The sequence below is a fragment of the Typopeltis vanoorti genome, chromosome 13 (genome assembly GCF_054136105.1).
Source record: "Typopeltis vanoorti isolate ZY-2024b chromosome 13, IOZ_Tvanoo_1.0, whole genome shotgun sequence".
NCBI classification, from domain to species: domain Eukaryota; kingdom Metazoa; phylum Arthropoda; class Arachnida; order Uropygi; family Thelyphonidae; genus Typopeltis; species Typopeltis vanoorti.
In genome coordinates, this window is record NC_143561.1 from 118,224,241 (window position 1) to 118,240,206 (window position 15,966).

Consider the following 15,966-nt stretch of genomic DNA (forward strand, 5'->3'; position numbering starts at 1 on the left):
CCAGAGCAGTTCTACAGATCCATGGTCATTATCTAGAAGCTCTTCAATGGACTCGAGCCTCCATAGTAATAAAGGGTTGTTTAAACAATAACTTATGTAAGATGTTCTTGCAAGGTGTAAATCCTTAGAATGAGGCTGCCTCAGCTTAGCAGTACTTATAAAGCTTTAAAAATTCATGTTTAGACAAGTTGAGATACGTTTGAGCAAGTACAGTATAAAAAATAACATTACTTTTGGGATGACTTGATATGATTATTATTATTATTAAGAGAGATCTCCAGGTTTTCAGGGACTTGTCAAGAGATGTCACATACTACCTGCATCAGCCATTACTAAAACACACACACACACACACACAATGGTAATCCATTCCAACCATGCATCACTCTGTGATTTAAAAATTCCTCCTTCTTGACTGCAGCATTCATTCTCAACTTCCAGGGATGCCCTCTCATCCTTTCTCTACCCTCGATAAAATGAAAAATTCCATTTACTGAAATTCCATATGATCGTTTTAGAAGTTTGTAAGTCTCAGTCATATCACCCATCTTTCTGCAGACACTAGCAAACTCTTGTTTGCTAGTGTCTGCAGTTTACAAATTCTCAATCTGTCTTCATAATCAGTATTTCACAATCCTGATATCATTTTTAACACTCTCCTTTGCATGCCCTCCACTGTATCAGAATCACTATGGAAATCAGACCAGACTTGCACACAATAGTCCAAGTGAATTCTTATCAAAGCCTTGTAAAGAGGCAAAATGACATCCTTATCTTTACACATCAAAGTTGCTGATGAAACATCAGAAGGAAATACATCTAGTGTAAATAAAAAAAATGTCTTCAAGTTAAAACCTACAAGCTAATCTACCCATGGTAGGTTGTGTACAAAAGACAGTAGAATTAGCAAAGATGTTGTGTTAGGGAGTCAGCTGAATAAAATTATTAAACATTAAACTAGCTATATGCAAAACAGTTTTCAAACAACTTTAACATAGGGATCTAAGAATAGGAGTTTGAAATACAATAAATGATCAAAGACTGTAGGCCAAATGTGAGATTTCATAGAAGAATTAAGAAACTGATCAGGTGGCAGCAATGGCAGAATCATATCAAAAATGAAGATATTAGGAAGGAACTAGACTTTATTAGCATTCAGGAACTTTTGGGTTGTAGTATGGTAACTTAAACAAAATGAGAAAGGAAAGGTTAGCAAAATATGTTTCTGATGTTAGGATAAAAATCAAGATATAGGTGGTATTACTGTGAGATATCTCAGTATGGAACACAGTCTTTGGATCAATTTTTTTAGGTGATATTATCAATTTTTTTTTTTTTTAAATTGCATGATGATACAACACAACAGTGAATGGCAAATTATTGCATAGGTCGGTGCTGAAGACAAAGTAAATGCCATGCCACGGAATTTTCAAAAATGGTATGGAGCCATGAATGTAGTGTGTATGAATGTGTGGGAAGATGTTGCTGATATTTATGCAGAGAGGCTGAATAAAAGAAAAGAATGAGTGTGAGTATGCAGAAAATGCGATATTATGATGAACCATGAGGCTTTCTTAAATATGAGGTTCGATGGTTTAAATGTGAGTAGGGAATGACATCACAACTAGCACAGCAATTAGTTTGGTGTTGAGTATGAAGAAAGGTTCAGATGATGCAGTTTGCAAAGTCTTGTGGATATGAGGGAGAGGTGTGATATAATAGAGATGTACAAGTTGGTAAGGGTTGTTATAGGATTAATATTGAAGAGGTTTTTCATAAAATAGTGGGAGATTGGGAGAGAACAAGACAAGAGGTTATCCCTGGAAACTATAAGGAGAGTGTGAACAAGGAGTGAGAATCAGGTGTTTTGCATGGACAGTTGTGAATGATTGGAATATATTGCCGATTGGAATATATAGAGGATTTGACTGTATTTAAGGCAAGGTATGATGAGGTGTGTGTGTGAGAGAGAGAGAGAGAGAGACAGAAGGAACCTCCTAGATGAGGCTTTGACTCCATATGGATCTTAGGATCCATATGAAGATCGAAAAAAGAACAGTTATTTGTACTTTCAAGTGACAGTAGACTTAAAATGCAATTCTGTGAACGTGGTTTGGCTCGATTTTGGATCTCGCCTTCAGTGAGAAGTGAATTTCTCGAATTATCTGAAGAAGCATTGAAAATCGTCATGCAGTTTGCTACAACCTATCTTTGTGAGAAAGGATTTTCATCGCTTCTTCAAATAAAAACAAAATACAGAAATTGTGTTTGTGCCGATCTTCGACTGAAGTTAACCAATATTGAGCCAGATATCTAGCCGCTCTCCAAGGGCCAAGAAGCTCAGCCATCTGATTAAAAGTCAGTAGTAACATAATTATATCATATTATTTATTTGTTTAATAAAAATTAAAACTTTGTTCTATGATGATCCATTTTTAATTGTGTACTTCCAATTTAATTAATTATGTTTCCATATGTATTCAAAAATGCTTTTAGATTTATTATGTTATAAATGGCACAGCTTTTCTGAAGTGTTGGTAGTTCCTACATAGGCTTTTAAAAAAATTACAAAAAGTCAAAACAATGTATAGGGAAATAAATTAAAAACACTATGTTTATTTTTGAAGTAAAGCTTTAATTCTAAATAAAATGTTATTTTATTCTACATTCTAGAATGTTATTTTTCTTGCTTTTCTGTTCACAAAATCGTCAATGACATTATCGAAGTCTATTTCATCACTCAGCTGCTGTTTTATAGACAGTATGGCAAGATTTCTTAAACGCCAAAAAAAGCACCGCCTGGGGCAGATCCCCCCCCCCCCCCTCAGCTACGCCTCTATAACTTAGTGGTCCGTAGAATTGTTTTAGGCATTTTACTGGTCCTTGGGCTTAGAAAGGTTGAGAAACGCTGGTTTAGATTAAATTCCTTCGCTCACGGGTTCGTGTTTATTTCGAAACAGTGCATTGTGTAAAGATCAGGCGGCACACTTTGTAAACAAAACAAACATATTTATTTACACTAAACTGTAATTATACAGAATCATACAATAGGGAAAGATTCTCTCTTAACTCCACTTTAAGCTTAAAACTTCAGCAATTTAACATTTAGAAAATGCACGGAGTCATGCAACATGTTATCAACATTCAAAAAAAACTATCAGCCCGTTACTCTTCAAGGAATATCATGCTGTTACTTGTAACTAGTGATTCTAACTATAACTGTAAACAAACTGTTCTTAGATTAGTTATATCAACACTTAAAGAAACTGACTATGAACACATTAAAATTCACTTACATTATATACAGTTTCGACATCAATACTGTGCCGATTTCTGAGGCATTGCCCTTGAACCTTGCAATTTAGACATTTTCAGTTTGTTACAATCCTGCATGTTAATTCCTTGGGGTTAAATTCATGGGCTTATTTACGATGTTAATACAAAGTAAGTTTAGTGTGTTTACGAGTTGCGACCTCCGTAAAAGTCAATGCAAGAAAAAGGAAAATCTCTACTGCATCGAATTTTACAACTACTTGTGACTGCCCCATTCAAGAAGATTAGCCTCGTATTTAGTGTTGAATACTATGGCCACTTCTTCTTTTCCTTGATTGTAATTGCCTGAATATAACATTTTGTATTTATTGCTCAGAAAGATCTCACCAGTTTTTTGTCTTTTTTGTTTCAGCCTATTATGTTGATCTGGTACTCATCCAATTGCTCAGCTAGCTCCATTTCTTTGCCATTCAGGCTTCTTATGTTGATAGTACTGATCTTGAACTCTGGTGATGTTGAGTTGGGGTAAGTTTTAGGATTTGTTTCAGTAGCTGACTTTTGGCTGTTTGCCCTGGTTCCCTGACGAAAACCATGTGGGGCCTTGTTTAACTGGGCGACGCCCCAGCCGGCATGAAATTCTGTCAAGTTGTAATCATTTGAAATTTTGGTTTAAGCCAATAAGAATACAATTTGGTCAGCTAAATCCCAAATTGCCAGCCCATCCTCGTCAGTTCGGTATCTAGGTAGATACCTAATAGGGTGCACCACGAGAAGGTGAGGATTGCACATTATGTCAGAAGCCCTGGTCGGTTCTCCACATTCCTTTGAAGGCTATGTGGAGGTCTCCTCTCATTTATATAGCTTTGACCCTTAAGCACCTCTATAAAAACCATGTAGGTTTTTAATAGCAGTCCTGTATTTGTTCATTCCCTACAGGTTTGTTGTAGGTCAGTTATATAGCTTTTACCCTTAAGCACCTCTATAAAAACCTACACGGTTTTTATAGCAGTCGGCCTGTATTTGTTCATTCCCTACAGGTTTGTTATAGGGAGAATGAATTGAATTTCTGTTGTAGCATTCCTCAGATTGGAGAATATATGCTGTGTGGCAGATCAATGGTATTAAGTTTTTGTCATATTCTTCTTCTCTCTTCCATCATCTGTGTGGATGATGATGAGGCTGAATGAACTCTTTCCACTTCTGTCTGTCCTGGGAGAGTCTGAACAATTCTGTTCAGCTTGGTGTCGCTTGTTGTGATTTGGTTTTCGGATGCTCTTTTATTTTATCTATCCATCTAATTCTGGGCTGTCCTTTGGATCTTTTGTCACATTAAATATGTTAAATATCCACAGTCATTTGTCTGAATTTCTCTTTGGGCACCACTACTTTTGGGAATAATACTTTTTGTAATACGTATAATAGAAATGTATAATGCAATAATTAGTGTTTTGTTTGGGTTTATTTATTTATTTTTTATTATTTTTTTCCCAAAAAAAGGTCCACCAGTCTTCGTGCATCGGGTTCTTCTCGTGGAGGTAATGCTGCATTAGGCACTTCAGTTTCTGCTCAGCCACTGCTTCCAGTTAGTAACAGCCAGTCGTGTGGTTCTGTTGCCATACCTGGAGAGAGTACGCCTAGTTCACCTCCACCAAAACAAATTTCATCATCAGAACCATCAACTCCATATGTAGTTCAAGATATGCAGCAAGCAATTGTCAATGGAAATACTTTGCAAGAATCGGATGTGGCTGTGAATAACATGGACATTACTCCAGGTTTGGAATCTCCTGACTTTGATCATGATCAAGGTGGGCTTCAAAGCCCAGATTTTCTAGGTCAAGATACTGATGATAATATTTCTTATGAATCATATCATTTAGAGGAACCTGAAGATGCTAAAAATAATACTGTAGATAATAAGACATTAAATTTTCTTTCTAAAGATAGTTTAGAAAATTTAGTTTCAAATATCTCAAAATTAGTTAATGGTAATGAGGATAAAGATGAGAATAAACTTATATGGGAGGGAGAGAGGGAAAAACAGTTATCTCCACAGAATGGAGAAATTCCTTATCTTTTGCACAAGAGACATTTAGACTTAGGCTCACAGACAAGTGGTAATGATGTATTGGAACATAAAAAGTCACGGCAATCTCGAGTTCGTATAGAAGTTGATCATCCTTGGCTAGGACAGATAAGTCCAACACTTTATGCTCGTGCAAATCATATAAGTAACTCTAGTAGCAGTAATCATGGAAATGGCAACTCGCCAAAATCTCCTAGAGCCCGAACAGTTGATTTTGTTTCTGTACATCAACTTCCCTCTCTAGGTAGTTTTTCATCTAAAGATGATACCATGGATGAATCTAGCTTAGAGAGAGAAATATTAAATATTTTGAAACATAAGAAGAGCATTTTTGCTTCCAGTGATACATTAAATGAAAGTAATAGCTGGCAAATGCAAAATAAGCAGGAATTATATGAGGAAAAACATCACGTGAATGCTAGATCTCAAAAAATGGCATCAGATAATTTTTTAGAAAAACTTGTTGAACAAAACCTAAGTCCTGTAGATATTGCAGAAGCAAGAAAATTGGAAGAGGATAATTTAGCTAAAATTTCTAAATATCAAATCCAAGAAATGGCTGATTCAAATGCATACCAAGTTGAAAACAGTGCATTATTAGATAACTATATGCATAATGTTGTAAGTAATGTTACCAGCCCAGTTTCTTGTACTCATACAATTTTATCTAAGAATGATGAAATCCCATCCACAGTGCTTGTAACAACACGTTTTGATGCAACTGATATTTCAAAAAATGGTCAGTTTGATAATCATTCTTTTTCTGATGCACATATGATAGCAGATATTCCAGAAAATGTTGCAGAAACCAGTTATGTGGAAAGTGTTTTCTTAGAAGTTAATCAGGAGAATGAAGATTTACTGCATCCTCACCGACATTATACTTATTCTTCATATAAATTTTCACAGGCTGGTAGTCCTGATGAGACTTATTCTGTTGATGGAGACACAACTGACAATAGTGATTCCCCAATAGCTTTGAGGAATACACCTACTAAGCGATATCGTACATCTTTAGAATTAAATATTTGTGGTGGTCAGATCATCGGAAAAAAAACGTCATCATCTAAAGTATAAAATACTTCAAATATATTTAATAATTACACTATTTTAAGTATAGATGCATAGTTTGGACATCATTCTTGTTGATTTTTTAAAAAAAAAATTCTTCAAGAGTGTTATTAAAGTTGAAAAAAAAAACTGTTCTAGTCATAATTGTGTAATGCATGTGTAAAAAAGAAAATCTCTTTATGCACCTTTAATAGTACACTTTTTTTTTATTTATAAATTATACATAAATAATTTTGTTTTGAGCTGATAGCTGATTTAGTTAGGAAACCCTATTATCTTAGTGTGTGTGTGTGTGTGTGTGTGTGTGTGTGTGTGTGTGTGTGTGTGTGTGTGTGTGTGTGTGTGTGTGTGTGTAAAATTTTTTTGTGAAGACTACTTTCAAAGGATTTCAAATAATTGCAGAGATAAGAGTCAATCATTGAGAGATAATTGAAAAATTAATATTTTAAGTATTTGTAAAAAACCGTTGAATTTTTATCATTAAGTGTCAATTTAAAATATTTTTACAAACTTTACTTAACAGATTATCACATGAATAATGTTATTTCTTGCATCATATCATGGTTATACTCTATTGCTGTGTATCACATGGATTATTTCTGTGCTAACTTGTATAGGGGTTAGTCATTAGTATATATTTTAACAAATTAATAGTATACCCTACTCTGTTTTTTTTTTTTTTTTTTTTCTCTTAATGCTCAAAATAGAATTGATATGTCAAAAAATGCAATCTTTGGAAAAGTGGGAATAAGGTGACTGGCCAAAAAATACAATCAAGACTTGTTGAGTAAATTCTGAAGGCAAGAAAATGGTTGTTAAAAAAGTTCAGCTCTAGTAACCAAGACAGTAAAGCATGGTCTGTGCTGACCTGTTGATGATTACTTGTTAGCTGTAGTATATTTATATCTTAGTCATAAGGAAGATGCAACATTTGGTTCTTGCTTGAAAAAAACCAGGTTTGAATCAATTCTATAACTCACAGAATATGAGGGCACATGTCAGATGAAGTTAAGCAGTTTCTTTTGGAAACTTCCACTTTTTGTCTTTCAGAAAAAGCACTGGCCAGAGAACACATGGAATTAACCAACATGATATGTTGTCCTCATAGCCTTAGTTGGTTCAGCTGTAATTTCAACTGTAAAACACCAGTTGGCGATACTTAACTATTCAAGAACCTTCTCTTCTGAACCTCATTTTAAACATTCGTCATCATCACCACTTCAAATGTCTGGAAAAGTGTCATAGAAGTGAATTCTTCTCTGGCAGTTGATCCCTTATCTCAGTGAATTCTTCTCTGAGATAAGGGATCAACTGGATCCCTTATCTCAGAGAAGTACCCTTGCTTTCTGACGTACGGTTTTGGATTTGAATCCCATCATAGCACAGATATTTGTGAATACCTTTAGGTAATAGATAATTTTCATTGCTCAGAGTGAGACTACCATCATTCTCATTGAAAGTTATGACTTGAAAAATATCATGACTAAAAATATCATGGTTGGCCTCCAGAGATTATATAATCCATATAATCCTGATGGTTTCCTAAGAATTAAGTAACCCATAGCCCATCAATAGTGCAGTGTTCAAGATTTGCAAGTTGGGATTATATAAAAAAAAAAAGTACTTTGCTGCATTTTCATGAATGTTACATTTATGCTAGTTTTACTCAACTCCGTGGATTAAAGAATTGTGTGCTCTATTGCCATGTTAAAAAGTATGTTTATCCCACAAAGCATTCACTAGTTTTTGTCCGTCCAAGTTTTGTGGATTGTACAGGATGTGGTTTATTTTGAACTGCTTCAATGCATTAATGCCAATAGGATCAGTTTGAATGCTGTCATTTATCATCAGGACAACATACAGTTATATACTACTTAAGATTGCATGTGCAACATTAAGAAGCTTGGTTTGAAAATATCTGCACACACACACACACACACATGCTAATTTGTTCCACAAGCATCAAAGTAGTTTTGCAGAAGAAAGTTTTTGGATTTTCTGCAACCAAGTGTGTGCACTGCTTCATCATCACTTGAAAAATGTTTAGAGAACCAAAAGTGATAATTAGATCAGTTGAGAGCCAGATTGTGGCTTGGATTGGGAAGAATTTGGAATGAAAATTTTGATTAGTTTTAGTGAATTGCATTGGGTGAATGAAGTTGAGCATTGTCATGAAGCAAAAGGCCTTTTCGGATGTTTTATTTTTCAAATAGCCTTTTTGAAAGAGTTCGTCTCTGTATGTTTTGCATACAGGATTTCAGTTGTTTGGACCTTTCTATCTGTTCACACTTCTGTGATTTATACTTTACTCCATAGCTAATTCGTGAATGTCAAAGGTTTGACTCCCTCCACTTTTGAGCACAAACATCAGTTCAGTGCATGCTTAAAATAGTGCTATCAGGATATGTAACTGTCAGTTGTACAAGAAGAACAGCAGTAACTGAGAAAACCAGTTCAGATTGATTTATTCTTGTATTCAGATTGCCTTTAATTTCATGGTGTATGTGTGTGGTGGATAGCATCTTCACTTTCCTGTCATAGGCTGTGGGTTCATATCTAACTGTGATATGCATTTGCAAAAGCATGTAGGTGCAAGATGATTTTTGCACTGGTATGAGATCGACATTACTTATTAGCTTGATTACTAAAATAGGCTGTATTTTTCCTACTTTAAGTGAGAAACGTGGTGAAGACATGTTAGATTCTGGCAGTGTTGAAGAGAACATTAACCACAAGAGATGTGTGCTGGTTCTAGTGCATAAAGCTTTAATCAGACTACATCTGAATTTCTGTTCTCAGATCTGGTCACTGGGATTTGAGAGGGATGAAGTAACCTTGGAGAGGATACGCAGACTGTAGATAGAAGTGGTGGTGGATAGAAGGCAAAGGGGGATTAGAACAAGGGAAAGGAACAAGGACAAGAGGCCATCCCTGGAAGTTGCAAAAGGTAGTGATGGTGAGTAATAGGGTAAGAAGTAAGTTTTTTCATGGAGAATGGTAAGAGCATGGAAACATTGCCTGAGAGTGTGGTGGAACTGCCAGTGCCCTGGAAGTTGCAAAAAGTAGTGGTGGTGAGTAATAGGGTAAGACGTAAGATTTTTCATGGAGAATGGTAAGAGCATGGAATACATTGCCTGAGAGTGTGGTGAATGTGCAGACTGTGGATGATTTTAAGAAGTAGTATGATAGACTCTGTGTTCATTAGTATTGACCTTCTGCAATGAGTCTTGTGACTCTGTGGAGGTCAGAAAATAATTATAATAGATGATACCCAGAAATCTTTAGTCTGGGCCACAAGAGACATATACAGCTTGCCATACAACCTGCCATTGATTTATTATGAGTTAGTATTTTGTTAATTGCTGTTTTAGTTAATCACTGTTGAGTATCATGATTGTCTTGTAGTGTTTTGCAAACGTGTTAGATTCCTGGAATCATTACTACATACCAAACTTACCATGTAGACATGCCAAACTGAGTAGTGGAAGCTGAGAGCTGTGGAGTGGGTGCCCTCCCTCGATGAGTCTTTGCAATGCTTGGAGGTGTCACGTAATAATAATAATAATAACTTCCAACCAGGTGTTACTTGTAGAAAGCTTTTCCACTTGGTTACCAAGTAATTTATACAAGACAAATTATGTTATAATACTTACAGCTTATTTTGCCTATTTTCAAAAGGAGCACCTCTTGTATTAAATCATTAGCTTTTTTTTTTTTTTACTTCAGTTATATTAAGACATTGATATGTATTTAAAAACATAAATTGAAAGAAAAATAATATAAGAAGAAGAATTTTTTGACATGCCTTTATAGAATCTTCGAGTTTAACTTTTTTGATGAAATGTCAACAGAAATATAATTGGGAAAGATAATAAATAACTGAACTTAAACCATTAAAAATGATAATGAACTATAAAAACCATTTAAGACTATCGGTTGGATTAAAAACACATAAGAACTTTTTTTCAGAAGAGAGATAAAATATGTGGAAACCAAAAATGTGGAAATTAAAAACATGCAAATAATTTGCATATTTTATATTTTAATTAAACATGTAAATTATTTGCATGATTTTAATTTTATATTTTAATTAAATATGCAAATATTTGCATATTTTTAATTTCCACATTTTTATTGTGGAAGTAATTCATAAGGAAGGTGACAGAGAGGCTAGTGAGAACCAGGATCCAGAATTGGGTTGACAACAATGGCATTATCTTTGATGGACAGCATAGATTTGTAAAGAATTATTAAAAAGCATTTGAACCGTTTGTAGTAATTCTCATCCTCTATATTTTATCATATCCACTGTAATTTTATCTGGTCCCAGACTTTTATTAGTTGGCATTTCTTTTAAGACTTTTTCCATTTCTTCAATCAATGTTGATGGTATTTCCATGTCATAGTGGATTTCAATTCTAGTCCTATATAAAGGTATAGAATTCTTCAATTCTTTCTATTATTTATTTTTTTTTGTCTTTCCTGAATCAATTTACCATTCTTGTCTTTAATATTGAATATTTGTGCTTTTCCTTCATTTAATATTCTCATAGTAGTTTTGATGCTTTTACTTTTTTTCATAATTTCTGTTTCTTTGTGTTATATTCTCCTATTTCTTTTCTTATTCTCTTTTTGATGGTTTTGTTTAGTTCCTCCTTTTCTATTTGATTTAAGTTTTGCTTCAAGTTTCTTCTTTTTTTTTCGATTAGGTACAGAGTTTTTTTTGTTAGTTTCTGCTGTTTTTCTTTAGTTCTTTTTATCTTATTTAAACTATAATTATATCTATAATATCTTAATTTAGAGCAGGGATTCTCAACCTTTTCCAGTAGCATACCACTATATTTAATTCAAGATATTAGATGTACTAGTAAGGCAGTGGCTCACGTACCACCAGTGGTACACGTACCATAGGTTGAGAATCCCTGGTTTAGAGGATTTAAATATTTTTCGTCTTTTGCTTCCAATATCTTTTTATTTATTTCCGTTTGATATATTTTTCTATTTTGTTTAAACATTTCATTTGTTATGGAGTCACCTGTTTTCTATTGTCTAAGTTTCCTTCTTTCTACTTGTGTATTTATACTTATTCTTTCTTTTAGTATTCTATGGTTGTTTCCTGTATTGAATTTATTTAAGACATCTACATATTTGATTATATTCATTCTATTGGTTAGGATGTAATCTATTTCATTTTTTGTTATATCATTCGGTCCTTTCTATCTCCGTCTTTGTTCAAGTCTTTTCGTAAAGAAGGTGTTGGCTATTTTTAGCCGATTTTTGGTTGCAAATTTGATTAATCTTTCTCCACGTTTATTCCTGTCTCCTAATTTTCCTGTTGGAAGTTCTTGTGCATATGATTTTATTCCTGTTTTTGAGTTTGTCACCTATGATTAAGGTATAATGAGTTTTTTCTTTGTTCTCGAGGTCATCCAGTTTTTTATAAAATTCTTCTATTTCATTGTCTTCGTGAAATTGTTGGTGCATATATTTGATTTTAATTTTATATCTTGAGTTTATTTTCAGAATATATCTTGAAAATATCTTGAGTTTATTTTCAGAATCAGTTAGGCCATTCTATATGATATTCCTTGTATACTTATTATATGTTGTATTCTTTGTTTGTGAATTAGAAAGCTCCTGGTCATGTTTTCTGTGTTTCCGTACATGTAGAACATATGTTTATTGTTTCTTATCTGCATGTTTTCTCCTTTCCTTCTCTGCTGAGTCCAGTGATGTCCCATTTAATTTCCTTCATTCTTCTTCTTCTTCTTCTTCTAACTCTAGAAGGTTTGCTTCTTCTCTCTTTGTTCTTATGTTGTATGTGCACTTGTATGTCTCTTTTTTCCATTTTCTGATGTTTTTTGGAGACTAGCCAATTTTTCACTTGTGGTCCTCTGCCTAAACCGTAAGCACGGGCCTTGTTAGTCAGGGCTACGTCCAAGCCGGCATTAGTCTTTTTGATGTATGATTATTATATGTCTGCATGGTTAGCCTAGTGGTTACACGCTTCGCAACCATATTCCTGGGGAAGGAATGTCCTAGGTTCGATTCCCATCAGTGATGTGAGGAGCTCATGAATCTTCCTCAGCTATAGCCAAGTTAGTCAGTCTTGGGCGTGGACAGCAGGGTTTTTTCCTCCCGTAAAGCAGGCAAACTGGCCGTGAACACATGCTTCAACAGACATGGGATACTACCTGGAATAAGAAGCAACCAACCTATTCCATGGATTATTGGTTACGGAAGCTTATGTGGCAAAATGTGTAGGCCTGCACGAAAGCGTAACATAAGATGATGATCATTATGTAGGTTTTTTTTTTTTTTATATAATTAAAATACCATGCTGGCTAGACAGGTTGGTGTTTCATAAGATACAGATCCCATTTATAGCCGCTCCTCTGGAGTGCAGATGCTGTTGTGGTTGTAAGCTTCGGGGGGCTTACTCTCACCTTGTCATAGCATTGTCATTGGGTTTTATGGTATTTTGTAGTGTTAACAGTGCCACCTACTGTCACTGTTGGTCCAGGGCTGCTTATTGGATATTTGCAGCTAGCCTCCATATCTGGTGGCCTTTCCCCAACTATTGCCTGAGGTCTTGCCTGGTAGCAGTCAGCTATGCTCCAAGCAACACGTATAAAAAAAAATATATATATGCATTATATACATACACATGTTAATTTTTTTTTTTTTTATGCGACTCCCACCCAGGTTTTCAGAAACCTATAGTACATTCATACCATGGTTAGGTTTAAGGATATTTTTACTTTTTTATTAATTTTATATGTTTGTTGAATTTTTTTCCAGTTATTTTTTTTAATCTTATCTGGAAACACAAGCACACCACTTGAGGCCTCCAATAATCAGGGTGGTAGTCTCACAAAGGAGGATGAAATTCATCTCTCACTTAAAAAAAATCACAAACATCCATGTGCACAGCAGGATTTAAACTTGCAGCTTGTTGATTGGAGAGAGAATAAGCTAACCACTCGGCCAACAGGTCAGCAAGGCACGGTTGGCTGAGTTTCATATATTTAAATACCTAGTCTAGCCATAAATATTGTTACAACTTGAACAGCACATAAACCGTTAATCTCTCAGTAAATCATTTACAGCTTTCAGCACATACAAACCACGTGCATCACGTGCATAAATCAATGCTCAATGTTCAAAATGTCTCCTTTTGCCTTCACGCATGCCAGAGGTCTGTGAGCACACATATCAATGGTGGCACGCACAACATCCAACAAAAACGCTGCCACTGCTGCTTCAAATCCACCTTCAGGCTGACAATATTGGGGTGTTGTTTCTTGCAGACTATTCTCTCAAGCTCCGACCACAAATGTCCAACAGATTCAAATCGGGATTTCCAGACGGCCAATGTTGATATGTGGTCAGGCACATTTGCCTCCAACCACTGTTGTGTAGTCCTCACCTTGTGTGCAGGAGCTGAGTCCTGTTGGAAGGGCACCGCCTACTATGAAACAAGGTGCTGTTCAGAGGACCATACCACAGGTTTCTGCACGGTGTCTGGATACACTTTATCAGAGGTTTTGACCTATTTCTTGCAGAAATGCAATACTTGTATACTCCCTGATGCCCCCCCCCACACACACCAAACCATCACTGATGCAGGGATGATCTCTCTATGAATCCTGGGTGTTATGGCATGTGATGTGTGACCATCCAGGGCATATACCCAATCATTTTAGCATTAAATGACTCTTCAGCGGTGAAAATCTTCTCATCTGTGAAGAGAATATATCTGTCTGTTTGCCTACTGCCAGAGAAATGCCTTTGATTTTATCACTCTATGTGGCATAAGTAGTTGTATTAAGAAGTGTCCAGTAGAATGATGATAGGCTCACCCCAGGTCATCAGTTAGTAAACATGACATCTTTCTCTGTGAAATGTTAATCTCTTGCAACACCACTCCCTGCATTCTCACAGGATTACAGCAGAGGAGTGCATTCACAGCCTTCACAAGCTGTTGCGTCCTAGCACAGTGTGGGTGACCTGTTCTTTGGGAATAATATATGTCCTCTATATTGTTATAACGGTTAATAGTCTCATATACAAAGATTCTACTGCTGATCTTGAGTATTTTTAGCATATTGAAAATAATAGGTGACTTCATTCCGACCTTGTAAAGTGCTATTACAGCTACACGGTTCTCATAATCTCCCCACTGCATGTTGATCTGTACAGCTAGACAACTCTCTCTGTTGATAACATGTGAATGTTGGCTGTGCATAGTACCACTAACTGAACTGGACTCATGCAATTCTGTGGGTAGGTGGTGGAAGCTGTAACAGTATTCATGGCAGGACTGTATATAATATATATATAATGTTAAAAACATAATTAATTCATACCCTATTAATTATATTTGTGTGCATGTGTTAATTTTTTACTTTTGTTAACATTTAGATGGTTGTGCTTTAATTTTTAATTAGAATTAACTATGAACATTAGTTATCATCATCATATTATTATTAAGTGTGCACACTCCTCCATTTAGTTGAAAGCCTCAGCAAGGGATGGCCATTTTAGTCACTTATACATTCACCAATGACACTCTCACATCTAAATCTAAAGGTAGATTCACCACACCAAGAATCCAGACCTCTCATATAAATGTTGTTTAATATTTTGAATATTCTGAAATGTTTATGTAGCTCCTAATATTAGATAAACAGAAAATAGCAAGCCTGTATGATAGTAATGCTAACACTGTATTCTAACCTGTAGGGTAAAATTAAGTTTTACCAATTTCAAAATTTATTATATTAGAAAGAGTATTAAGTCCATATACCTGAATATTGATTGTTTGAAGGTAGGGATGACATAACATTTAATATAAAACTTAATGATTGGGCTGAAATAATATGAGATTTGGGGGGGAAAAATGAAGGTGGAGAACTAATAAGTGAGCAGAGAAATATATATCAAAGATATCAAATATATACAAAATATGATGTTTTATGAAACATTTTCTTTGACTGCTCTGCCTAGCATTTGTAAATTATTTATTCTGGTTTATTTATTGCAGCTTATTAATCTTAGTGTAGACTTGTGTAGTCATTAGTTTAACATTATTTTATATATATTTTTATTGATATGTGAAATTTCATATTTAAAATGCTCTCAGGAGTATATTAAAGCTTTATTTATTTATTTTTTAATGTGGTGGCTCCCACCCGTGAAATGTTATATGCAATGCAAGCTTATAGTACATTTGTACAATGAGCAAACCAAGGATTTTTTTTTATTCATTTTTATCAGTTTTATACATTTCTGTATTTCTTTTTAAATTTATTTTTTACTTGGTCTGGCAACCCTGCTCTAGAAACTAAACATGAAACTTTTTTCAAACCACTTCAGGCCTCCAATAGGCTCATACTGATGGTATACACACTGAATGATGAAATTCATCCCCAACCTAAAAACACTTGCAAACATCCCCATCCATGGCGGGATTCAAACCCACAGCCTGTTGGTTTGAGAGCAGACACATTAGCCACTTGACTGACCAAGCTGGC

At 34.9% G+C, this 15,966-nt stretch overlaps 1 protein-coding gene across 3 annotated transcripts in view; it reads left to right on the forward strand.

The window, feature by feature from the left end:
• Positions 1-15,966, forward strand: part of LOC150100495 (FERM, ARHGEF and pleckstrin domain-containing protein 2-like) — a 726,486-nt gene that overhangs the window by 228,724 nt on the left and 481,796 nt on the right. For all 3 annotated transcript variants that reach the window (XM_090403005.1, XM_090403006.1, XM_090403007.1), the window contains exon 11: positions 4,771-5,048. In XM_090403005.1, the coding sequence (XP_090259131.1) occupies positions 4,771-5,048 (278 nt within the window). The remainder of the gene's footprint in view (positions 1-4,770; positions 5,049-15,966) is intronic.